General features: G+C 43.8%; 1 protein-coding gene across 1 annotated transcript in view; it reads right to left on the minus strand.

The window, feature by feature from the left end:
• Nucleotides 1–27,104, minus strand: part of LOC127418748 (signal peptide, CUB and EGF-like domain-containing protein 3) — a 144,577-nt gene that overhangs the window by 45,459 nt on the left and 72,014 nt on the right. The window contains exons 5-6 of the mRNA XM_051659521.1: nt 16,512–16,658; nt 15,598–15,714 (exon numbers count right to left, since the gene is read on the minus strand). Of these exons, the coding sequence (XP_051515481.1) occupies nt 15,598–15,714; nt 16,512–16,658 (264 nt within the window). The remainder of the gene's footprint in view (nt 1–15,597; nt 15,715–16,511; nt 16,659–27,104) is intronic.

The following is a 27,104-nucleotide window of genomic DNA, read 5'->3' on the forward strand; positions in this document are numbered from 1 at the left end:
TCAGGAATTCGCTCACAAATGGTAAATGTTGGCGCAATTCGTTTTTGAAAGGGTTGGAACAAGTTGGGAACATGCCGCCAGAGGTAGAGCTATTTGGTAAATATGACAGCTGTTGGTACAGGTTATTCTCGGCACCGACCAAACACACTGGTCCCCATTAAATCCGCTCTGATCTTTAAAGATTGTCATACAAACAAACTTGTTTCTCAAAAACGGCAATACTTTCCAGGGTGAGAAACAAGCATGAGCCGAAAACAAGAGCAACATTGTGAAAAACGTTTTGGTACTAGAACAAAAGTTGTCTTTGAAGATTGGAATATTAGCTGTGCACTTATTTCATGCCGAATAAAAAGTACAAGAAGAATCCCATGACAAGTGCGTATCACCAAAAACCAGCATGCAGAATTTGCGCCAGAGCCAATCAGTCTGCATTATAACCCCTGTGCAATCAAAGTGTGCTCCCAAAACAAAAAGCTTTCAAGTCATGTGTGATGTGCTTTGAAAATGTAAACAGTACAGTGATCTGTTATAGCAAGTTCAAATGAATTCCATTAAAATACTTTATTTAAAGTCAGAGTCTGCAGAAGAATTTGGGCTGAATCGACCTTAACCTAACCTGCTTTTTCCCTCATAGTAAGTTTTATAGTGTCATAAGTGTGTTCCCTATCTTGTGGTCACTCACTCGACGTTGTGTCGATGTAGTGACACTAGGGGTCACTCTTGGGAGCCCGAAACACCTCTGGTCTTTGAAAAAAGGCCAATGAAAATTGGCGAGTGGTATTTGCATACCACTCCCCCGAACATACGGGTATAAAAGGAGCTGGTATGCAACCACTCATTCACATTTTCTCTTCAGAGCCGAACGGTCGATGCTCACTGAGCTGAATTCTCACAGCTGTTCATTCACCTCTGCTGGATCTGACGGCGCATTTCAGCGGCTTCTCCCCCTCTGCGCTAGTGCACTGCAGAGAATGACCCTGGGCACTTTGGCAGGAATAAAAGAGTACGTTCTGAAAAAAAGAGTATATTTCTCTAAAAGATGCCTTTTTAAAGATGCCTTTCCGTTTGTGTTTTATTCCTGGTTGCGGTCTTTATCTCTTGCCTTCTGATGGTCACTGTCTTTCGTGTCTCGAGCGCGGCATTGGAGAGCGGGCTCGTCCAGTCGGACGTGGAAGCCTCAGCTGGGCTCCCCACCTCGGGTATGATCGCCCAGTCACAGGCTGACGCAAAGATGACGGACATGCTTTCCCAAGCAGCTGGGATGATTGGTTCCTGGGCTCATGGCACCATTCACAGCCATGCCCCGCTCCAGTTCCTTTCTTCCTGGAAGTGCACGAGGAGCTGACAAGGTCGTGGGAGGCACCTTTTACTGCCCGGTCCTGATCTTTCAGCTCCCCCGCCCTCACTACCCTCGATGGTGGGGCGGCCAAGGGGTATTCGGCGATCCCCCAGGTTGATAAGGCGCTCGTGGTGCACCTATGCCTGCAGAGCGCCGCCACCTGGCGTGGGCGCCCGAAGCTTCCATCCAAGGCCTGTAGGTTTACGTCGTCCCTGACGGCCAAGGCCTACGGTGCCGCTGGACAAGCCGCCTCTGCCCTGCATGCCATGGCTCTCCTGCAAGTCCACCAAGCCAAGGCGTTAAAGGAACTGCACGAGAGTAGTTCCGCCCCTGGATTGATGCAGGAACTCCGCTTGGCGACTGACCTCGCCCTCCGGGCGACGAAGGTCACGGTGCGGTTTCTCGGGCGGGCGATGTCCACCTTGGTGGTCCAGGAGCGCCAACTTTGGCTCAACCTGGTCAAGATGGGAGAGGCCGACAAGGCATGGTTCCTTGGTGCCCCTATTTCCCAGGTTGGCCTGTTCGGCGACACCGTCGAGGACTTTGCCCAGCAGTTCTCGGCGGTGAAGCAGCAGACGGAAGCTATCCAACACATCATGCCCCAGTGCGGCTCAAGATCCCGCACCCCGTCTGCTCGTCGCCAAGGGCGTCCTCCTGCGTCCTCCGCCACAGCCCACCCCCAGCGTAGAGCCCACCGCAGGAAGCAGACGCCATCCGTCTCACGGCCGACCGCCCCTGAGATGGGCAACCTAGGGACAAGGAAACCCGCTGCTCTGGAGCTGGTAAGCAGACCACTCCATCCCCTTTGGAGGGCCAGGAGGAGAATCTTTTGTTACCTTTTCATTTAATTTTGCCGTATGCCCAAGTGGCTGCGATACCCAAGAGTTCAGCAAAAGAGCGGTTTCCTTGTTCCCTGGGTCACATACCTGGTGCGCACAGCCGTCATCACGACCACCATTCCATTTCGGCAGGTTCGGCACTCCAGCGGCGGTCTCCCCACCCTGCTTGCCCAGCTGTTGCACAAATCCACCCCTGATGTGATGGTCTCCACGGGTCACAAGGACAAGCCTCTTCCTCCCCCGACCCAGGCTGTTCTGGGTGTGGTCACAAGGAGCCAGGTAAGTGCTTCGATGTCCCTGAACTCAGCACGGCCACAGCACGACGTGGCACCTCAGGCTCCGCCCCACTGCGAGGCCCCACCTGCCGGTAAGTCCAACCAGATTGTCCCCTTGGTCCCCCTTGCCCGGAGCTTGGACGCGTGGCTTGTGCTTTCCAATCCATCGCAATGGCTGGTCAGGACCGTCTGACTCGGCTATGCGATTCAGTTCGCCAGGCATCTGCCCAGGTTTAGTGGCATTCAATTCACCTCGGTGAAGGGCGAGAACGCCGCTACCTTGAGCATGGAAATCGCTACCCTCCTACGGAAGGATGCGATAGAGCCTGTCCCTCCGGCCGAGATGAAGAAGGGGTTTTACAGCCCCTACTTCATTGTACCGAAGAAAGGCAGTGGGTTGCGGCCAATCTTGGACCTGCGAGTACTGAACCAGGCTTTACACAGACTCCCATTCAAGATGCTGACACAAAAACGCATTCTAGCGAGCGTCCGGCATCAAGATTGGTTCGTGGCGGTAGACCTGAAGGACGCGTACTTCCACGTCTCAATTCTACCTCAACACAGACCCTTCCTGCAGTTTGCATTCGAGGGCCGGCGTATCAGTACAAGGTCTTCCCTTTCGGCCTGTCCTTGTCCCCTCGCATCTTCACGAAGGTCGCAGAGGCAGCCCTTGCCCCGTTAAGGGAAGTGGACATTCGCATCCTCAACTATCTCGACCACTGGCTAATCCTAGCTCACTTGCGGGATGTGTTGTGTGCGCACAGGGACCTGGTGCTCTCGCACCTCAGCCGACTAGGGCTTCGGGTCAACTGGGAAAAGAGCAAGTTCCTCCCAGTTCAGAGCATCTCTTTTCTCAACTTGGAGTTGGACTCAGTCTCGATGACGGCGTGCCTCATGAACGAGCAAGCACAGTCGGTGCTGACCTGTTTGAAGGTGTTCAGACAGAAGACAGCGGTTCCACTGAAAATTTTTCAGAGGCTCCTGGGGCATATTGCATCCTCAGCAGTGGCCACTCCACTCGGGTTGATGCATATGAGACCGCTTCAGCACTGGCTCCAGACTCGAGTCCCGAGATGGGCATGGCGCCACGGGACATATCGCGTGGCCATCACGCCGGTCTGTCGCCGCCTCTTCAGCCCTTGGACCAACATCACATTTCTACGGGCAGGTGTTCCCCTAAAGCAGGTCTCCAGGCGCATCGTGGTTACGACAGACACCTCCAAAACGGGCTAGGGCACTGTATGCAACGGGCATGCAGCCGCCAGCTCCTGGACGGGCCCGCGGCTGCGTTGGCACATCTACTGCCTCGAGTTGTTGGTAATTCTGCTCACCCTGCAGTGGTTTCGGCCATTGATCCAGGGCAAGCATGTGTTAGTTTGGACAGACAACATGGCAACGGTGGCATACATCAACCGTCAAGGCGGTTTACGCTCCCATTGTATGTCACAACACGCCCACCGTCTCCTCCTCTGGAGTCAGCAGCACCTCAAGTCCCCGCTTCTCGGGACAGCCCCCCCGGCAAATTCCCCTGAGGAAGGACCTTCTTTCTCAGGGACGGGGCACCATCTGGCACCCTTGACCAGACCTCTGGAATCTCCATGTCTGGCCCCTGGACGGGACACGGAAGACTTAAGTGGCCTACCACCCGTGGTGGTAGACATGATCACTCAGGCTAGGGCCCCCTCTACGAGGCGCCTGTATGCCTTGAAGTGGTGTCTGTTCACTAAGTGGTGTTCTTCCTGACGTGAAGACCCCCAGAGATGCGCAGTCGGGTTGGTGCTTTCCTTCCTGCAGGAGAGGTTGGAAGGGCGGCTGTCCCCATCCACCTTGAAGGTGTATGTAGCCGCTATAGCGGCACACCACGACACAGTGGACAGTAAGTCCTTAGGGAAGCACGACCTGATCATCAGGTTCCTGAGAGGTGCCAGGTCGTTGAATCCCTCCAGACCACGCCTCTTTCCCTCATGGGACCTCTCTGTAGTTCTTCAGGGTCTACAGGGAGCCCCCTTTGAGCCCCTGCAGTCAGCTGAGCTTAAGGCACTCTCTTTAAAGACTGCCCTCCTGACTGCGCTCACTTCCATCAAGAGGGTAGGAGACCTGCAAGCATTCTCTGTCAGCGAAACATGCCTGGAGTTCGGTCCGGGCTACTCTCACGTGATCCTGAGACCCCAACCGGGTTATGTGCCCAAGGTTCCCACGACCCCATTTAGGGATCAGATGGTGAACCTGCAAGCACTGCCTCAGGAGGAGGCAGACCCAGCCCTGATGTTGCTGTGTCCGGTGCGCGCTTTACGCAACTATTTGGATCACACGCAGAGCTTTAGAGTCTCTGAGCAGCTCTTTGTCTGCTTTGGTGGACAGCGGAAAGGAAGCGCTGTCTCTAAGCAGAGGATCACCCACTGGGTCATTGACGCCATAGCAATGGCATATCATGCTCAGGCCGTGGCAGGGCTATGAGCCCATTCTACCAGGAGTGTGGCGGCCTCCTGGGCCTTGACCAGTGGCGCCTCTCTAACAGACATTTGCAGAGCAGTGGGCTGGGCAACACCCAACACCTTTGCGAGGTTCTACAATCTCTGGGTGGAGCTAGTTTTGTCCCGTGTAGTGGCAGGCACAAGCAGGTAAGTCCAGGACAGCTGGCCGGGTGTATCACTTGCGCATAGCGCCTTTCACCTCCCCTGAGCTGAAGACGTGCGCTGTTGACTCCCAGTAGTGTTCACAAACTGTGTTCCCTGGATGACTTCCTCCGAGCCCTGTGGCAGACGAGTTTGCGGAGAAACTCACTGCCGGCTCAGTACATGTGCTAACTAAGCCCTGCACTGAGGTAGGTGCTCCGCATGTGTTGGTTCCCCATAGGTAACCCCATGTGACGTATATCTTCCGCTAATTCGTTTCCCTGTTGGTAAACTGCATCTTCCTTGAGCAGAGGCCCCTCTGCCCCAGTCACCATGTTTGTAGAAACTCCTCCCCCGTAAGGTAGGACCTACCATGGGACTTCTCCACATGACATACTTCTGACAAGGCTCGGCAAGACCATGTGATGTATTTCCACTCAAAATACCCCCCCCCCCCCCCCCCGGGCGGGGTGTGGTCTCTGCGGTGTCTTCCCCTTGGGAGTGACACCCCCCCCCCCGACGTAGACCTGGAGGCCCCAGTCGGTTAACAAATTTCACTCTTTTTTTGGGGAGAGAAAAAAAATAGAGGATAAGAGGCCATGACTGGGCTAGCCTGTCTCTATCTTTTGGGCAGTCGACTTATTCCCGAAGGGCCATTCGACACTCATAACAGCATTGGGGGAGGTTACGTGTCAACCTGGTGCGCTGGCTACGAGGCACACAGCGGTCTGCCCGTCACACACCGCCAGTTCACATAACACAGCTCAGCTAGTTGTGCCTTTTCGTGTAGGGACCCCTAGTGTCACTACATCGACACAACGTTGAGTGAGTGACAGATAGGGAACGTCCTGGTTACTTTCGTAACCTCTGTTCCCTGATGGAGGGAACGAGACGTTGTGTCCCTCCTGCCACAATGCTGGACTACCCGCTGAAATGGCCGGGACCTTGTCTTGGCTCCTCAGCACAAAACCTGAATGAGTGGTTGCATACCAGCTCCTTTTATACACGTATGTTCGGGGGAGTGGTATGCAAATACCACTCGCCAATTTTCATTGGCCTTTTTTCAAAGATCAGAGGTGTTTCAGGCTCCCAAGAGTGACCCCTTGTGTCACTACATCGACACAACGTCTCATTCCCTCCATCAGGGAACGGAGGTTACGAAAGTAACCAGGACGATTTCATTGTAGCTTGATTTTTTTTAGCCTTCAGTCGACATGCTTTTTGATTAAAGCAAGATTGCGATCAGGTTTTAATTCAGACAATTCAAGAGGAGAACTTTAATACAGGAAAGGAATTCAGTTCATGTCTTGGGAATTCTACAGGTCTTAAAAGTACAGTTACCCAAATTATGAATTCTGCCATTATTCACTCACGCTCATTCCACATATGCCATTATTTTTCTTTTGAACACAAAAGTGTAGAAGACTATAGCACAAAAGTCAGATGGACTACTTCTTTTTTTTTTTTTTACTTGACAGACACTGAGGTGAGTAAATTAGGACAAGATTTTCAGGTGAAGTATTCGTTTCATAAAGTGAATTGGTTTTAGAGGAAACAATTGTAAATCAGTGTTCTCTTGACTTGACTGAATTGACCCACAACCCAAGAAAATGGTGCAAATTGGGTTAGTAAGAGTTGCAGCATAACCACGCCCACTGGGGAAAAGAGGTAGCCAATAGGAATCAAGCTAGAGAAATGGAGATATTTACCATTGGGTAACAGCTGTGGCTGCAGTGGCTGCTGTAGGACACTCCTTTCCTCTGCATACACACATACACACACACACACATTACAAAAACACTGCTTTAGTCTTCCAAGATTGACTCATGCAGGCAAATTTATAACACACTTTGACCAGTTAAATCTGTGTTTTAGTTACCCTCATACACTAACTGACCCTTTCATGGAACCACGAGAGGAATTTGGCTCATAGCCTTCTTCATAGCCCTGTCGAAAAGACCAGTTATGACCAGCAAACCACCTTAGACTGGTTAAAACCAGTCTTTTTGGCAGGGTTATGAAGCTAGTTTACCCAGTCTCCCATCCTGACCAGGCTTTGCCTTCAGCTGGTTTTCAGGTGGTTGAGGTGGTCTTCCAACCTGACCTGCTGACAAGTGCCCAAAACCCCTCTAAAACCATCAAACTAGACCAAACTGAGCAACCAGTCTGGTACCCAGCTAATCAACAAAATGCTGGTTTAAGCAGCTTTCTCAAAAGTGAAGTAATAATAAGTACAGTATGCTTGTAAATGATTACAAAAATGAGCCTAAATTTGTCTTTCTTTGCCCTGCACTAGAACCATTTTTGTAGACTTTTGTACAGCGAATAACAAGGCGGAGTGTTAGTCTTCTCATGCATACAGTAAGACAACACTCTCACTTTCAAGAGTGAATCATCATGGAGCAGATAGCATAATATGCAGACCGGTTGGTGTAATTTGAACTACAGCCAGACAATTCAGAGTAAACATTCTAAATGAGCAGGTAGGTCTGAATTGGCACCATGCAGAGATAAAAATGTATCAGTTTGGGACACCAACACATTCCACAGCAATGCTTCCTGCAGCAGTTCATCTCAGACATTCATTCACTTACCTGCGTAGTAACTTCCCAGTAAAGTCTACAGGCAATGTAACTACAAATAACACAGTTCACGGATGACGGCAATTTGTAGGTCAACCCGGATAGCTAATTCAAATTCACTCCATTTCTAATGGAGTTTTGAATGGCGTTTTAGTTATTTACTTCCAATAAAACTAAATCTTTGACTGTGGTAAACATTACTTGTAAAGACTTTTTGTTCAACAACATAAATTACACACATACCTCAAATTTGAATTTTTAATTCAAGTTAACCTAAAGTTTCTGTATAAATCGCAAACATTATTGTTAAAAAAGAAAAAAAAAAGAAAGAAAATCCAGAGGGAACTGATGGCTGAAAAATGCTAATTCTCTTCTGGATTTTAGGACTACCAACTGATGAGCTCTGCTATCAATGCCTGTTCTACGGTCAACCAAATGTACAACACTGAACTGCTTATCAAACAAACGTTTCAAACAATCTGATGACTGAAGATTGTGTGTACCAGCCAGATGGTTGTATCTGTTTCAGATTAGCATCGCTCACAGGCTAAGAATCTCCACAACTCTCCACAACTCTAAGTGTCTTACTTCTGTGGAAATGTTCATGTGAATCCACTGGCAGCTGTTTTAAGCAGAGGGCTTCAGTATGCTGTTTGATTCTAGGGTCACATGAAGTCGACTAATCATTTGTCTGGACCCATGTGGAAAAACATTTAGCTGTTGGGTTTTGGTGGTTAGTGTTTTCACATTCTGTTTGTGTATAGAGCAGGTTCCATGCCTGAAACCACAATAGAAAATGCTTCAATTTAGCTTTTTTTTAAATTATTATTATTAGCAGCATAACAAGTGATAATTTGAACTGAAAAATGATCATGAATTTTACAATTTATAAGTATTAATTATGTCCCTCTTTTGCTTTAATTATAGCATGCATATATTTGCAAAACCTGGTGATCCATGTTATCCAGCATGATCTGTGAATGTTCCAATTGAGTTCTCAAGATAGTCGCTAGTTAAGGGCTTGGAACTGTGCACATTCTAGTTGTTCCATTAGCAATTCAGTGTTGTCATGACTTTTGTGGCTCCAGAGTGATCTGTTCCATGGCATTTACCAGGTATAACAGACCTCCTCGTCTATCCATGTAAGTATTTATTGGCAGTAATCAAGTACCCATCTGCTCACAATAAGTTTTCAAACTCGTCCGTTCCAACCCGTTTGCTAAACTTTTCAAAGCTAAACTGTCGCGACAGATTGTGAAAGATGAAAGCAGAATAAAGTGCAAAAGTAAACAGAGCGGCTGAAATCCATCACTGCTGAAGAAAAGCAGTCAATGAGGATGAAGAAAGAAAAGAGAATTGATGAAGGGGCTAGAGAAACACGGAAAGCCACCCAGCGAGATCTGAACGATTGATTTTACCCTACCAGTGTGGTGAAATTGCCATTTCAAGATTAAAGTCCAAGAATCATTGTGCATGGCTTTAGGCCAAAGGATGTTGTGTTCAGTCACTTCATGTGTATTGATCGATTGGATTGCTATGCTCCCTAACATTCGTACACTGACATAATGCAGTTTGAGAGAAGTAACGTTTACGTATGTGGCCTGAACAACCAGATGCATCTACACTTGGTAGAGTCGTGTCTTGTATACATCTCAAACCACTTCCTGCGCCATACAATCAGTCAAACAGCATGAACCCCCTTAGAAGTTATTCTAAACTAAATTATTAACACCTGTCTATAGGGATGCAAATCATATTAATGAGGTCTGACTAACAAAAATCCAGGTGATCTGATTCATTGATGCAAAGGCAAGCTAGTTCTGTGAAGCCATGTGGGCAAATTCAATCAGCGAGCCAACTCAGATGTTGGACTTGTTACAGACATTGACCAAATCACTGCAATGGCAGCTGAAAATATCTTTCACATGTGTTGTCTGGTTCTCTGAACTTTTTCATTCTAGATGCGGAAAATCAGTAGTTCCCAACTGGTAAGTCACGACCCAATAATAGGGTTGAAGGTCTGTTCTGATAGGATAGCAGGGAAAAACATTGCTATATGCAAATAATAAAATCCAACTAAATATATAATTGTGCATGGTTAGGATAGCAAAATGATTAGACTTACTGACTTTAAAAATGGAGGAGAAAATGCTTTCAGTATCTTTATTTATTTTTTATTTTTTTTGTTGATGTTACAAGCTGTGCTTCCAATTAAACACTATGGAATTTGGCGCAAATTTATTTGTCACTTGATAGCATGGCTAATACTGAAAGATGATCACACATGAAGTCGGCATGTTGTTTTTGAGAGTTCCAGTACCTTAGGATCGGACACATTATGCCGACTCACTGATAAGCGCCATCTCCATCAGACATTTTTGCAATGGCTGAAGCATGTTTACCTTCCCTTGTGGTGTGACCAGAAGTGCGCTGCGTTAGCAGTGTGTGAGACCCGGGTTCCAAATCCAGCGTAGAAACCAGGAAGTACTTGGGTTCGCATAATCAGTGACAAGTGTGATTCAGAGGTCGCATTTTTCCCTCTAACATTACATTTTTAATCCACTGATGGTTAGGTTTAGGTTTGAAATGATTCCTCTTCACTGTATTACATTCTGTACAGCAGAAAACAACTCGCTTCACAACTAACTTCAGGTGCCCCTCCATGGACATTACACCTGGAGAATGGAGTCACATGTGCTAATACGTCCATCAACACTTATCGCTTTGGCCATTGGGGGCAGTATTTCGAATTTCGATAAGCACAGACTGATTTTAGCTGAAGAAAATTCAGTTTATGATTTCAAGGTGTGATCAGTCTGAATACTATTACTGAATTGTGTTTGGTCCATGTTGCTATTATTTATGCATTTACAAAATTGTCAATCTTTCCCATTCAGCCTATGTCAAGTTCCGCATATTGTTGGGCCTGTTCAATTCATAGTGATAGTAGTTCTAATATTATAAATATTAATAGTAATTTCAGTGTTTGATTTGAAAGAAATTCTTGTTGACTTTTGTCAGGCCTACATGATAATGACAAAAATCACAACTGCCGATTATTTCCTTTGATATCATTTCTATAATTAAATTAGATTAAAAGACTTTACATTGAAATACTTATTTGTTTAGGGCAACTGCATTCTATATTCTTTATTTAGGCCACACATCCAAAACAAGGAAACTGATATGAGTCAATAAACATGCACCAGACTCCACTAAACATACTCTTTAGTGGTTACTGATAGCCATATGGAATCTGCGTGCACAGAATTCCACGTAAAACTGCTGATTTCCTCCGAATTGGGACACGCATCATTCACAAATATCTGCACATACCCTTGTGTGTTTGTTTATTAATTATTTAGCTAATTTGATTATACCTTCAGTATTTATTAAGACTGCACTACTCTCAATTTAGTTCAGACATGAGTGGAGTATAGCTAAAGGCAATTCGATAATTAACACTTTTTACAATTAGCTGATTGCAGCAGCAATTGTAATTGTAATCTCAATTAAATTTTAAATAAATTGTGCAGCCCTTACTTTTTTACAATATGTTTTGTGCAATAAATTTTGGTTCAGTGTTGGATCACCACTTGATGTCAAATGTAGTGTAAAATTTGGGTCCTGAAGCCACCAGTTGAGAATCACTGCTGTAAACAAAGTGAGCTAACACAACTGCAAGATGGCAAGACTTTAGAAAGACTTGAAAAATTGAAAAACGCTTGTCTTGAGAATGGGACCTTTACCTTCACTTTTCACCTTCTCTTATCATGCGAACAGTTACCATCTCTTCAGAGGATTGTGGGTACGCCACATCAATTACTCTGGCTGCAGCTCTTTGCTAAACAGTGGCTCATTAATAACTCCAGCTTGTTTTATTGTGGCTTTCTGGCCTATTAGAGCTTGCGAGAGTTCGACCCAGCCAATGGCGGTTCCGACCGCAACCTTGCCTCCGGCAAACAGCTGCCTCGCTCTATCTAGATTCCTGAGGGAGGAAATGTGCGACCCTCACAGATTCACCACAACCCCTCTGGCCTGCTCTTTTACACAGCGGTAGATTCAGTTATGTCTTTGGGGGCTGTCAGACAAGCCAGACGTCTCATTTGCGGAGTTGCTGGCAGGTTTGGGGTGGAACTGAGGCATAATAACAGGGCGTTTTGAGTGAGACCTTGACATAAGTGCTGGAACCAGTCAGAGAGAGAGAGAGAGAGAAAGGCAAGACTAACCAACATTTTGGTTAGTCAAGCAACAGTTTTAGCAAGACAGCGTGATCTTTTGGCTGCTGAAACCATGCTTGAAAGGTCTACGCTCAAGAGGGAATGCTTGTTTCTATTTGGAAGTCAGTGCAAAGAGTTACTAACGTCAGGAATCATAACACCAACCTGAAGTCTGCGGGTCTGGTTGTTTCATGATTTTTCCAGCTACTATGGCGAACACAACATCCATGTTCAGCTTCCATGAATGTAGATAAAAGTGTCTTTTCCTTATGAGAATCAGTCTCTACATGAAATCAAAAGGATAATACAAGAAATTAAACAGTTTTTTCGCATTACAGTAATGTGTAAAGATTTAAAGATTAAAAGATTTGTAAGAGTTAAGAAACTTGTTAATAAGAAGTTCTTATTAACAAGTTTCTTAACTCTTACAAATCTTTTAATCTTAAAATCCGTACAAATCTTTTAATCTTTACCTATTACTGTAATGTGAAAAAAAAAAAAACTTTAATTTCTTGTATTTAAGATATTTCTTGACAGTCTTTGGATGATTTAACCCTTACATGGAGCCCGATGCCAAATTATGTCTTTCTCTGAAAAATTCTGAATACTTCTATGAATTGTTTGCCAAAGTTTGACTCTGGGTGAATGATTTAATAGAGAAAATATTGCAATGTTTCCTTTTAAAATAATGCAATGTTTTGTTTTCATTTGCTGTCATGCAAATTTGTGCACACAAAAAAATAAAATAAAATCTAAATTTGTGCAAATACTGTAGCTTTAAGTTTTGGTAAGTTATTGGTAGTCATTCATGAGGTAATTGGCTCAGCAACATGAAGGACTACTATAGGTTACTCCATGCTAAATAAACAAAATTTCTGAAATCTTCTCAGCTGAATTTTCGTTTTATTTTGTTAACACTTTTTCTAAAAAAATATAAACACAAATGATGATGAAAGCCAAATTATTAAATGCCATGGATTGTATGATCCTGCCTCTTTGGTCTTGTTTTATTCTTGTGTTGGCAGGATTGTAACAGTTTCCTCCACCCATCTCTCAGGTTGTCCCATGTGCTGTTGTTTCACTCTCTCCCTCGTGTTTCTAACAGGTGTTTGCCATGGCAGCACTGATTATCGTGATTATTGGCAGCACCTGTATCCTATCACCCCTTCCTCTATTTATTCTATCCTTTGTCTTATCTTCCCTACCAGATCGTCGTGTTTGTTTCCAGTTGAGTCGTGTTGTTCCTGTTTTGTTCCTGTTTTGTTCCTGTTTTGTTCCTGTTTTGTTCCTGTTTATCTCAGCTGGTTTGTTTTCTATTCTATTTTGACTTGTAGTTTTTTTTTCTCCCTTGTGAGAGTTTTTGATTGTATTTGTTTTGTTATTCATTAAAACCTTTTTATTGCTTTCTTGCATCTTGGGTCCTCCCTCATAAAACATGACAATGGATCAACAATTACTGTGCAATCCATTTTTTATGTATTTATTTTGTAGGAAGGGGTCAAAATAACATTAGAAAGGCAGCATCATTTTAACCCCTTGTTGCAATTCATGCCAATGGTGTAAGTACAAAAATGGGGGTGGAAATCCATAAGTAATAAAGATATCTTAATATTCTTTTAGATTCTGATTTAGAACAAATGATTCTGTTTGGATCTCCATATTTAAGGCCCTAGATGGTTAAATCCCATACATATGAGGCTCTCAATGCGACTCCACGTGTAAATTGTTAAATTTTACCTGTTTTGAGTGAGTTCATCTTGTCCAACAATATCTAATGTACAAATAATGTTAAACCTAGAGATATGTACCTTTATTCAGATAAAACCAATAATGTCAAAAACTGGACTCAACGCCATTGGCGTATAATGCAACAAGGGGTGCTGAAGTAAACTGAATTTTAATAACAGACCTACTTATTACTGTGTATAGCCTTCCTAAGGGTGTTTAGCTTTGCTCAAAAATCATCAGACAACTGTCATTTTGTCCCCTCTCTACAAAATAATGGATTACTCCGTAAATAAATAATGATCCATGGCATTTAATATTTTGGCTTTCAAAAAAATACCAAAACAAAATTTGGAGCCAGGGGCCTCTAGTTGAGTTGGAAAAGAATGACCCTACTGTGATTGGCTAAATTATTGCAAAAAACAAACAAAAAAAGCTGTGATTGGCTAAGACAAGCACACAAGTATTAATCAGTCCTTATGGAAACATAAACAACCAGTGCTCTTTAACAAATTAAGATCTGTAACTCTCAAAAAGGTACAATTATTTTAATTGTCAGTGCGGAAATGTGTCAGAAAAGTTGAAATGCGTAAAACAGGAAATTTGTTCAGTGAATTAAGCAAGCACAGATCAATAGAATGAAGAGAACAGGAAAAAAAAAACACGGCACTAATGACTACAGCAGGAAAGCACGTAACTCTCCATATTCAATGAGCTTAATATCCAAAGTTTGATGTATAGTCAAATACATCAAGTTTGTTCTTTACGTGTAAGTGACTCCTGTGCTCAACGTTTAGTTTTGTTTTGTTTTTTCTCCCCAGTTTGGAATGGCCAATTCCCAATGTGTGTAGTCACTCGCCTCAATCAAGGTGGCAGAGGATGAATCTCAGTTGCCTCTGTGTCGGAGACCATCTTATCTGCGCATCTTATCACGTGGCTTGTTGAGCGAGTTACCATGGAGACATAGCGCGTGTGGAGGCTTCAAGCTATTGTCCACGGCATCCACACACAACTCACCACAAGCCTCACCGAGAGTGAACCACATAATAGCGACCACAAGGCGGTTACCCCATGTGACTCTACCCTCCCTAGCAACCGGGCCAATTTGGTCGCTTAGGAGACCTGGCTAGAGTCACTCAGCATGCCCTGGATTCGAACTCGTGACTCCAGGGGTGGTAGTCAGCGTCTTTAGGCCCAAACTTTCAGTTTTACCACTCCCCTGACTGCTGTAAATTCTCATCCATGACTAGTCTAATGGAAACTCTAACATATGTATGTAAATGAAGCACAACTAAAGGACAATGGACTCACTGTAAAATACTTCAGATGTACAGAACACTTTATTTTTATTTTTATGTATGCTCATGTGGAGTAGAACCCTGAATTTGGTTTGACTGAATTTAATGTTCTGTCCAGAGTTTGGCTTGATTTCATTAATATTCAAAAATGAATATTCTGTTTTCATTTACTTACCCTCATATCATTCTAACCCCTATTTTGTTATTATCTTTTTTTTCTGTGGAACAGAAAATACATTTTGAAGATCTGCACATTTCACAAAACGATGAGTATTCATAGTTACCAGGGGCTGTAAAGCTAAAAAAAACAACAACAAAAAACACCATGAAAGCATCGAAAAGGAAGTGCAATATATTCCAAGTCTTCTGAAGCCACACAATAGCTGTGCGTGAGGAGCAGAGCAAAATGTACATAGTTTTTTTTCTGATAATCTTCACCTCTGCTGAAGCTCTAGTCAACGTCAAGATTTAAAAATGGCGCTTCAACGTAATTGATATCAAAATTCTCACAAGTGTTGTGACTGCTTGTGTTCCACAGAAAAAATAACAGCATATGAGTTTGGAATAACATGAGTCTGAGTAAATGATTTTCATTTTTGGGCTCTGCCTCTAAATCAATTTGTCTGTTTTGGTTGAAGTCTTCAATCTCTCTTGTCTTTCAAGAAATCACTCTGTAGTACGGAGTACTGAGATTGCTAACTCACCTACACAGGTCTTCCCATCAGTGTGAAGAGCAAACTTCATGTGACATGAACATCTGGGCCCTTGGTCCATCTCCTCACAGATGTGCTGACAGCCTCCGTTACCATAGTTACAGGTCACTAAACAGGAACAACAGAACATGTTGATCCATCAAACTTGCACTTTCAAGGTGATGCATGTCATTTCTGTACCACTAGTATATCTATCTATCTATCTATCTATCTATCTATCTATCTATCCTTTTATGTATATCCATCCATCTATATATCTATCCTTTTTGTATATCCATCTATCTATCTATCTATCTATCTATTCTTTTTGTATATCCATCATCCATCCATCCCTCCATCTTTCCTTTTCTGTACCTGTATATCCATCCATCTCTCTCTCTCTCTCTCTTTCTATCTTTCCTTTTATGTAAATCCATCCATCCATCCATCCATCTTTCCTTTTCTGTATATCCATCCATCTATCATCCATCTCTCTCTCTCTCTCTCTCTCTCTCTCTCTCTCTCTCTCTCTCTCTCTTTCTTCCTCTCTTTCCTTTTTTGTAAATCCATCATTCATCCATCCATCTTTCCTTTTCTGTATATCCATCCATCCATCCATCCATCCATCTTTCCTTTTCTGTATATCCATCCATCCATCCATCAATCTCTCTCTCTCTCTCTCTCTCTCTCTCTCTTTCTTTCCTTTATGTAAATCTATCCATCTATCCATCCATCTTCTTTTTGCACTTTCTTCCTTAATTGCTTCTTTCTTGCCCTTTTCCCATGTTAGTATAAAAACTATGTCAGAATAACTCCATTCTTATCCAAACACCAGCAAATGCCATTAGCCCCATGGTGTGTGTGTGTGTGTGTTTATTTATGTATGTATTTAGTCTCTGCTCCTGATTAATAGAGATTGTACTCACATTTACAGTCTCTGTTGTTTTTGGTGAGCTGGAATCCAGGTCTGCACTCGCAGGCAATGCTTCCTTTGGGCGTCTCTCTGCAAATGTGGGCACAGCCATGGTTTTTATCCATGCATGTGGGCACATCTTTAGTTCCATTAAAACGTACTGCAGGACAGAAGAGGAGGAACAGGAATTATAATTTATTTTATCTACTTATACACTGATGACACTAATGTTAGCAAATATTAATATGCATTTAGGACATCAGTTTCTAAAGAAAGAAGTGAGGAAAATGAAACCAAAAATAAAAAGACAGAGAGAGAGGTTTTAAAAGAAAGACATTGCAATAATAGGGAATGGTGGCTGAGACTAGCATAGTGTCTACTATTTACATTTGTGTTCCATGGACAAAAGAAAGTCATATGGGTTTGGAACAACCTTTACATGAGTAAATGATGATAGCATTTTCATTTTTGGGTGAACTATCTCTTTAAGAGCGTTTGGTTGTGTGGTTCTGCTTCTGCTTGGTGAGAAAACCACCAGGCGGTTCAGAACTAAAGGAACGGGCTGTACCCGTTTGAGCGATGAGTCCTGCTTTTCTTTGCCTGACCCCAGATCAGACTGATGTTCAGCAGTGTTTGAACAGTAAGAGGAGAATGAAGCACCCCACTGACTGCAGACCCCATGAAGCATCTGTGTCAACAGACCCTCAACACCATGAGAAAACAGCAGAGAGAAAGAGTTAGAACTTTTATATGTAATGCTATATAAGACTAAAGCTTTAACACTTACTGTATCTCACAGGGTCGGTTATATATGAAGTCAAACCTTGAGAAAGAATCCTTAAAGGAATACTCGGGGTTCAATACAAGTTAAGCTCAGTTGACAGCATTTGTGGCATAATGTTGATTACCGCAATAATTTATTTAGACTCTTCCCTCTTTGTAAAAAAAAAAAAGCAAAACTCTGTGTCACAGTGAGGCACTTATAATAAGTAAATGGAGACACATTTTTATAGGGATTAAAGGCAGAAATGTGAAGCTTATAATTTTATAAAAGCACTTTAAAGCTGTTAAGTTGTTTAAATCATCTTTTTTTCAGTCGTTTTAGGGTCTACTGTGTTACGTCATCATGGCAATGAAGTTGTAAAAATGGATATTATGGATAACTTTACTAAGTTAAGGTTAGTAAGCGATTTTATCATTGTAAAATCATGTTAAAACATACAGTATATTGCTTACATATTGTGGTCATACTTTTGAAACAGTGAGTATTTTAAATTTTACGGATTGTCGCCATTCACTTCCATTGTAAGTGGCTCACTGTAAAATAGATGTTGGATTTTTTTAAAGAAAAGGAGGGGCAAGTCAAACATAGTTTTTGTGTTAATCAATAATTTGCCACAAATGCTGTCGATTGAGCTTAGCTCAAATTAAACCAAGTATATTGCTTTACGATGAACTGTTCCACTAAACAAACGTCAACATTAACATTGATTTTGCGCCTATTTGTAAGGTTTGTTTATAATACCAATGGAAGACAAAAGGGTAATATATACCATCAACAGAAATAAAAATGGTTCTTACAACTGTTGGATATTGGGTATTACTTCTGGTTCATTCGTCACATGGAAATGGATAGTCAAGTCATGCGCATTGTATTGTGGGATCCAGTATGCCACACAGTAAGCTTTGTCCAAGACTGCACATTTTGGCAAATGTAGTTGGTCATGCAGGTTTTCTATGTACACAGAAAATGTGCATACTGTGCACAGTACATACTGTATACGATATATTGCAGATAGTACAGACTTATCACACTGTGAATTTGGCAACAGTAGGTCGAAAGTTTTGAATCACTGCCCCCAGTGGCCGAAGCTGGAAGTGTTGTTGAACATGAACTTTCTGAAGCAACATTTCGATTTCCCATGTGATCATGTTAGATTGTTACAAGAGTAGTATGGCATACCTGCCAACATCGGATTGTAAAAAAAGGGAGTAGGTGCACTATGCAGACTGCGTAGTATGCATATAGGGAGCGGGAGCACCGGTCAGTAATACTACAATAAAGATTTATATGTTTGTTTGTTTTTTTTGTTTTTTTTTCTTCACCTTTTTGTCTTTATGACTCAGTGATAGTATTCATACATTGCTGGATCTGTGTAATTTTGTACATCTTATTGAACATTTATCAGTTTTTGTTTTTCAATAAAAAAATTCACAGTTTTAGCACAATTTGTGGACTTTTCAGATGGTCCCTTACCATATCGTCTACAGTATTAGCACGTTTCAGTACAATGTGTGGACTTTTCAGACCACTCCTTACGCACCGTACGAAAAGTTTCCAGCTTATATCAATGTTAAATTAACAATCTGGAACGATTTCACCATGACTCCATCTGACCAGTTTACGGGACAATTCACATCCCGTATTGATTCGATACGGGACGTATCATTTCATATTTAAATACAGGACGATCCCGTATTTTACAGGACGGGTGACAACCCTACCTGGATGTCTAATACATCCTCATGAGAAAAGTGTGGATGCGGAAAATCGTGAGTTTATCGGGTGAAATTTTAAATCGGGAGTATAGCAGGAGGAGGGGTGGAAAAATGGGAGGAACCCGATAAAATTGGGAGTGTTGGTAGGTATGTAGTAAGCTGTTCAATCAACCAAAATTCGTCAATATTATGCAGTCTAACACATGGGCATCAAACAGTGCTGAGACTAGCAATTCAAACTGCTTAAATACATTACACACATTTCCAGTCACCATGGACAAACATGTACACCCGAGGGCAGTTTTTAGCAGCCCCTCTGAGCACACTTTACAGGGAACCTTTCCCCCCTGAAAACCACTGACAAATGTGGACAGAAAGGCAAAAGGGCTCTACGTTTTGGTTTCAATTAGTAATTCTCAACCCTTCACATCTGCCTGCATGATTAATTAGAAGCTTTTGTTTTCCATTTCTACTGCCAAAAAAACAAAAATCTGACCATTTTTTTACTCTCCTGCTCTTGGGAACTGATGTCTCAGGAACTTTCCAATTTCTTTAATTTATTCTCTTTTTCTCAATATCCTTCATTTTCTTTGCCACAGCTTTGAATGATCATGTTTCACAAAGTCTCAGAATGTCATTGCCCTGCTGAGATGTCTTGACAAACTTTGAGCTTTCAGAATAAACGGTTCAGGCTTTGCGTTGCTTTTTTTCTTCAAAATAAATTTAAAAGAGAAACATCCACTAAGTTCAGGTGACTCCATGAAAGGAGTTTCTTAAAGGAATATTTCTTCCCCAAAAAATTTCTGTCATCATTTACTTACCTTCTGATCATCCAAGTGCTGTTATTTTGTATTTTATTTTGTGGAACACAACAGTATAATGTTTGAGCAAATCTTCACACATCTCTTTTCTTCACAGCTCCATACAAAGACAGCTCGTGGTGGTCTGTCAAGCACCAAAAAAAAAAAAATATATAAAAAAATAAAAACCCACTATAAAGCACCATAAAAGTAGTCCATATGACTTGTGCGCTATATTCCAATATTCTTCTACAGTCATACGGTTCCTTTGTGTGAGGAACAGACAAAAATGTTTATTTTTATTTTTATTAATAAACTTCCCGTGTCACAAAAGCTTGCATCTATTTGCAAATTTTTGTCTCTTTTGGGGCTACAGAAGACTTACAATATAGTGCAGGGGTTGTATGGACTACTTTAACCACTTTGATGCTTTTTTTTTTTTTTTTGTACTTTTTGTAGCTTGACCAGACATGGTCACTATGAACATTGTTGTATGGAAAGAGCTGATGAAGGATTCTACAAAAAATTGTCAGAATTCGATAAAAAAAGTCCCTTTCAAATGACTCATGTCAACATTGCTCAATGCAATGAACTCTACTGAGCAAAGCATCAGCTACAGCATATGAGGGGAGAGAAAACAGAGGAGGTGGTTTAGGAAAAGGTGTATAAAATTTGGGCTTACTTTATGTAGGCCTCAAAAAATGCATTGTAGGTCTTGCAGGTTCCAAAGCAGTCCAGAGGGAGAGACTCATTTCACTTACTGAGCGTCTAAGACCCCTTCATATACCTCAGGAGAATGTCTCTCCTCCATACTGCAGAACCATTCATCATGGTTGGGTCAGAACCATGAACCAGGCCCGAAGACTCTCAAAAGAGCAGTAAAATCTTCAAGTGCTGAGACAATGAGCCATTTTCCACGCTGAGGTGTAGCCCACCCTCTGAGGTCGCCCCATAACACCCTGACGAATTCCTCCCCTTTTTATCATTACAAGTGTTATTCTAATCACTCCTGAGACACTGGGTTTAAGAAAAATGGAGTTGAATGATTGGAAATAGGGTGAAATTCACACTAGAGTTGGGAGAAATGATGGGAAAGCCATCTAAAGGGAATAAAAAGTGCCCGATTTGGGGTTGTGCTTCCACCGCTGGTCCGTTAAAATAAATAAAACAAGTCTACATGTGGAGAGCTGCAAAATATGGTGAGAGGCTTTATTTGAGTGAACAAGATTTAACTGATTTAACTGTCCTCTTTCTTTGCAAGCTTTCTGGAACAAACCATCACGCTGCACTCTAAAATGTCATTCTAGATACTGTTCACAGCTAATTCTGGAACATTGAATACTCTAGTGTGCTTACACCATGTTGGAATTACCCTAATTACGTGTTTCCGGCTAGTAAAAACTGATTGTGCATTCTTCAAACTCATACTTACAAGTTGAAAAACTCTGAATTGTATTTGTATTTGAATTGTAAAAGCTCCAACTTCTCCCAGCTGAACAACCAAAATACCAGAGACTTTAACAGTTAAAGGCAGTCAAGTACCGTTAAGTATTGTTTATTTTTATGAATGCTAAACTTCCTACAGATTCTGCAAGCTCTGTAAACTTATGGGCACAACTGTAAGAGGAAATATTTTTAAGGTTAATGCTCTGTCAAATTTTAAAATCAACAAAACCTCCCTTACCTAAACCTTAAACCCAACCAATCGTGTTAAAAAAACAAAAGCAAATGTGACATGAAAAACATAATTGCTGAATCAACCACGTCATTTTGTGGTGCTTCTATGTCACTATTAGCTCACGTGACAACCCGTGTGCTCTCCTTTGCATCGCAAGTGCAATGCTGTATCAGTTGGTCTACAATCGCACTCGAACAATAGAGCGCAACAGCCTGGTTCCGGAAGTAAATATCCAAATCAATTTTTCCATAGACTAATTGATTTTCAATGATAACTTATTAACATTTCAAGACAGACCTACCTTGAACTCTGAGGTTGTTCATCGATGGTATATGCTTCTGTTGAAGCCATCCGTCTGTGTGATTTCAACTTTTTTATACATACATATATATATATATATATATATATAACATTTTAAATAGCATGTTTGATAGTGGAATTCCTGGTAAAAAAAACGTCTTGGTGGTAGGCCACTTAGGTCTTCCGCATCCCATCCAAGGGCCAGACATGGAGATTCCAGAGGTCTGGTCGCAGGTGCCAGATGGTGCCCCATCCCTGAGAAAGAAGGTCCTTCCTCAGAGGAATTCGCCGGGGGGGGGGGCTGTCGCAAGGAGTGTGTGGTCCGAGAACCACATCTGGGTGGGCCAGTAGGGTGCTACTAGGATGACCTGCTCCTCGTCCTCCCTGACCTTGCACAGGGTCTGTGCAAGAAGGCTCACTGGGGGAAACACGTATTTGCGTAGTCCAGGGGGCCAGCTGTGTGCCAGCGCATCTATACCGAGGGGTGCCTCAGTCAAGGCGTACCAAAGTGGGCAGTGGGTGGATTCCTGGGAAGCAAACAGGCCTACCTGTGCCCGACCGAATTGACTCCAGATCAGCTGGACTGCCTGTGGGGTGGAGTCTCCACTCTCCCCTGAACGTAACCTGTCGTGACAGCGCATCCACTGCGGTGTTGAGGTCGCCCGGGATGTGAGTGGCTCGTAGAGACTTGAGGCACTGCTGACTCCAGAGGAGGAGACGGCGGGCGTGTTGTAACATGCAATGGGAGTGTAGACCTCTACCGTCGCCATGTTGTCCGTCTGGACCAACACGTGCTTGCCCTGGATTATCGGCCGGAACCTCCACAGGGCGAGTAGTACTGCCAACAACTCGAGGCAGTTGATGTGCCAACGCAGCCACGGGCCATTCCAGGAGCCGGCGGCTGTGTGCCCGTTGCATACGGTGCCCCAACCCATCTTGGATGCATCTGTCATAACCACGATGCGCCTGGAGACCTGCTCTAGGGGAACCCCTGCCCATAGAAATGCTAGGTCGTTCCAAGGGCTGAAGAGGTGGCGACAGATCGGCGTGACGACCATGCGATGTGTCCCGTGGCGCCATGCCCATCTTGGGACTCGAGTCTGAAGCCAGTGCTGAAGCGGTCCCATATGCATCAACCCGAGTGGTGTGGCAACTGCAGAGGATGCCATATGCCCCAGGAGCCTCTGAAAATGTTTCAGTGGAACCGCTGTCTTCTGTCTGAACACCGTCAGACAGTTCAGCACCGACTGTGCATGCTCGTTTGTGAGGCATGCCATCATCGAAACCGAGTCCAACTCCAAGCCGAGAAAAGAGATGCTCTGAACCGGGGAGAGCTTGCTCTTTTCCCAGTTGACCCAAAGCCCTAGACGGCTGAGGTGCCTGAGCACCAGGTCCCTGTGTGCGCACAGTAACTCTCGCCAGTCGTCGAGCTAGTTGAATATGTGGACGCCCACTACCCTTAGCAGGGCAAGGGCTGCCTCTGCAACCTTCGTGAAGATGCGGGGGGACAAGGACAGGCCGAAGGGGAGAACCTTGTACTGGTATGCCTGGCCCTCAAAAGATAACCGCAGGAAGGGTCTGTGTCGAGGTAAAACCAAGATGTGGAAGTACGCGTCCTTCAGGTCTACCGCCACGAACCAATCTTGATGCTGGACGCTCGCTAAAATGCGTTTTTGCATCAGCATCTTGAACGGGAGTCTTTGCAAGGCCCGGTTCAGAACTCGCAGGTCCAAGATTGGCCGCAACCCACCGCCTTTCTTCGGTACGATGAAGTAAGGGCTGTAAAACCCTTTCTCATCTCGGCTGGAGGGACAGGCTCTATCACGCCCTTGCGCAGAAGGGTCGCGATCACCGCACGCAAGGTAGCGGCATTCTCACCCTTCACCGAGGTGAAGTGGACGGCGCTGAACCTGGGTGGGTGCCTGGCGAACTGAATTGCGTAGCCGAGTCGGACGGTCCAGGTCAGCCATCGCGACGGGTTGGAAAGTGCAAGCCACGCATCCAGACTCCGGGCGAGGGGGACCAAGGGGATAATCACGTAGGACGTACCGGTGGGTGGGGCCTTGCGACGGGGCGGAGCCTGAGGCGCCACATTGCGGGGGCTTGAGCCCCGAGGCAATGCTGAGTCCTGGGACATCAAAGCACTTACCTGGCTCCTGATACCTACCATAAGATTGGTCGAGGAGGGGGGATGAGGAACATCATCCCCGCAGTCCATCGGAGCCAACCCGGTGTAGGCGTGTTTGTGCCACAGCTGGGCGCGCTGGGGAGGGGGGTCTGCCGCTGGAACGCCTGAAGTTCGGAAACCTGTGAAAATGGGACGATGGACGGCGGTCGTGATGACGGCCGTGCACACCTGACATGTGACCCAGAGAACAAGGAAACCACTCTTTTGTTGAAGTTTAGGGTACCGCAGCCTCTTGGGCATGCGGCGAATAATGAAACAAAAGATTCTCCTCCCGGCCCTCCACCGGGGGATGGAGTGGTCTGCTCCATAGAAGTGGATCTCCCTGTCCCTGGATCACCCGTCTCAGGGGCGCTTCGAAGCCTTCCTAGGGTTCTTGGCGGCCGGCCGTGAGACGGGTGGCGTCTGATGTGTTGAATGGCCTCCGTCTGCTGCTTCACCGCTGAGAACTGCTGGGAAAAGTCCTCGAAGGTGTCACCGAATAGGCCAACCTGGGAGATGGGGGCATCAAGGAACAGTGCCTTGTCAGCCTCTCTCATCTCGGCCAGGTTAAGCCAAAGGTGGCACTCCTGGAACACCAAGGTGGACATCGTCCACCCGAGAGACCGCGCCGTGACCTTCGTCGCTCGGAGAGTGAGGTCGGTCGCCGAGCACAGTTCCTGCATCAGATCTGGGGTGGAACTACCCTCGTGCAGTTCTTTTTTTTTAGCCCGACCGGGGCAAGCGAGCGTGCTGGGGAATGGGAGGTCCATGGGGGTTTACCCGGCAGAGGTGCTCCCATTGAGGTCCCCAAATCGCCCACAGTGCTAACCGGCATGTCCTCATACCCATAGGTAGAAGGACCGAGGCGGGGAGCCGCTGGGGTGGCTTGCTTTCTTACGAATGCAAGCTGCAACCACAACGTTGCCATGGTCATGTTCTCACAATGAGGGCAAGACCCATCCACAAACGATGTCTCCACGTGGGCAGCGCCCAGACACGTAAGACAGCGATCGTGGCCATCAGAAGCAGAGAGATAACAACAGCAACCAGGAATAACACACAAACGGAAAGGCATCTTTAAAAAGACGTTCCGTGCGTGCCGCTCTTTTAGAATGAAAATATACTCTTTTTAGAATATACTCTTTTTGTTATTCTGCCGAAGCACCAGGGGGTGTTCTCTGCACTCCATGGGTGCACAGGGGGAGAAGCCGCTGAAATGCACCATAAAATCCAGCAGATGAGGGGAATGAACTCGCGGATGAATTCAGCTTCAATGAATAGAACCGCTCGGCTCCGAAGAGAAAATCTGAATGAGTGGTTGCATACAGCTCCTTTTATACCCGTATGTCTGGGGGAGTGGCATGAAAATTCCCATTGGACTTTTTTCAAAGATCAGAGGTGTTTAGGGCTCCCAAGAGTGACCCTTAGTTTCACTACATTGACACAACGTCGAGTGAGTGACAGATAGGGAACTACATTACCCATGGTACAGCAGAGAACAGTACACCAATCAGAGAACTGTGGCCAAGAAAGCCCGTGAAATTTGCCTCAATTTGAGCAATCACCCACTCCCACGACATACTGTGAGTGATGTAATGGAGTTGGTCTCCCTTTACCCTTAAACTAATTATGTAATTGTACATATTGGAATATTTTGCAATAAATGTAACATATATTGTTTCTATACTTATAATCAACAACCTAAATAGTTTTACACATTCCCATCATTTTTTATTCAGTTACATCATTCGCAATGCTTCATGGGATTGTAGTTTGTACTCTAGTGAAAGACGGTAAGTACAAATTACAAAGCTGAAAAGGAAAATTGAAAAGGAAACTGCTGTGATACATACAATGAGCCATGCAAGAAGTATTTCACAAAAAATTAGGTAAAATAACATGTTTCTATGAAACCAGGCAGGAGGAAATACTGTATAGCAAGTTTACTAACCAGGTCTGTGCTACTTTTGGAAACTCTAACTATTCTCCTGCAATAATTTACGATAAGCCCAAGGCAGATTTTCTACATGCAGAGAAAAAGGCAAATACCACCGTAATATCAAAGCAATTTCTTCAGGAATTCTCAGATCTTCCTACCAACAATAACAGTGTTCTGACATGAAGGACACTATCTGAGGTACATATATTCTTGTGTAAGCTTCAGGTTTTTAGCACCTCTCTGGAAGAGCAGGCGCAATGAAAGCTCTCCTGATTGGTCGTTGGCTGATGTGTAAACACAATTCTTCTCACATCCTCTGAACCATACAGAGTTCATTTACACACATGTTTCTTCCCATTATTCAACAATATACGTTGTATAATGCAAAGTTGTTTCCAAGCAAACATAAAAGACCATATCAAACTATGCTCAAAGGCACAGAAATTGAACCAGTTAAAATATTATGCAGCTAGAATCCAAAGAAAAGTACAAATAAATACTTAATATCAACATATTAAACTAGGTTTTAAACAAATGTAGTCCTCTTTGAAATTTGTCACAGGACAAGCTCTTGTAAACTGTGAATTATGTCATAGAAGTTTGCTGTGGTGATCAGCTGTAGTCTTCATTCTGTTCACTGTTTAATAGATGAAGTAATTAATGCTATCTGTAAACGATTAAACCCAAACACATATTCTGCTCCTGGTGCATTTAAAACTAAATATATGGGGTGTCTAGAGTAATCTACCGTTATGGCGTTCTATTTGTCTTCTCTTTGCCATGCATTATCAGGCAAGCTTGCAGGTTTTAACTAGAGGGATTACCTTCAATGTTGTCGATTCAGTTGAGTCTTCTTTGTATTGATTAAAGTTGTTGATGGATGTGATGAGACTGTGTGCCATTTGAATGATTAATTTGTAAGAACATCAGAGAAAAATGTTCAAATGATCAATGGTGTCATGTATTTTGTTGATTCATGTCTTTTATTTTGAAATGTTTAGTTCCTGTTTCCCTTGTCATGTGATTTCATGTTTTCCCTCCATGTTCATGTGTCATGTTTCATTGGTTTATTGTTTAATTATCTTGTTAGAGTTCTGTTTGTTCATTGGTTTATGTTCTCCCATGTCTTGTTTTTAAGCCCTCATATTTGAATTGTCTAATTGTCAAGTATTGAATGTAACTTTGTAGTCAAGTCAAGCCATAGTCAAGTCCATGTTCATGTT

The sequence above is a fragment of the Myxocyprinus asiaticus genome, chromosome 28, assembly GCF_019703515.2.
Source record: "Myxocyprinus asiaticus isolate MX2 ecotype Aquarium Trade chromosome 28, UBuf_Myxa_2, whole genome shotgun sequence".
NCBI classification, from domain to species: Eukaryota; Metazoa; Chordata; class Actinopteri; order Cypriniformes; family Catostomidae; genus Myxocyprinus; species Myxocyprinus asiaticus.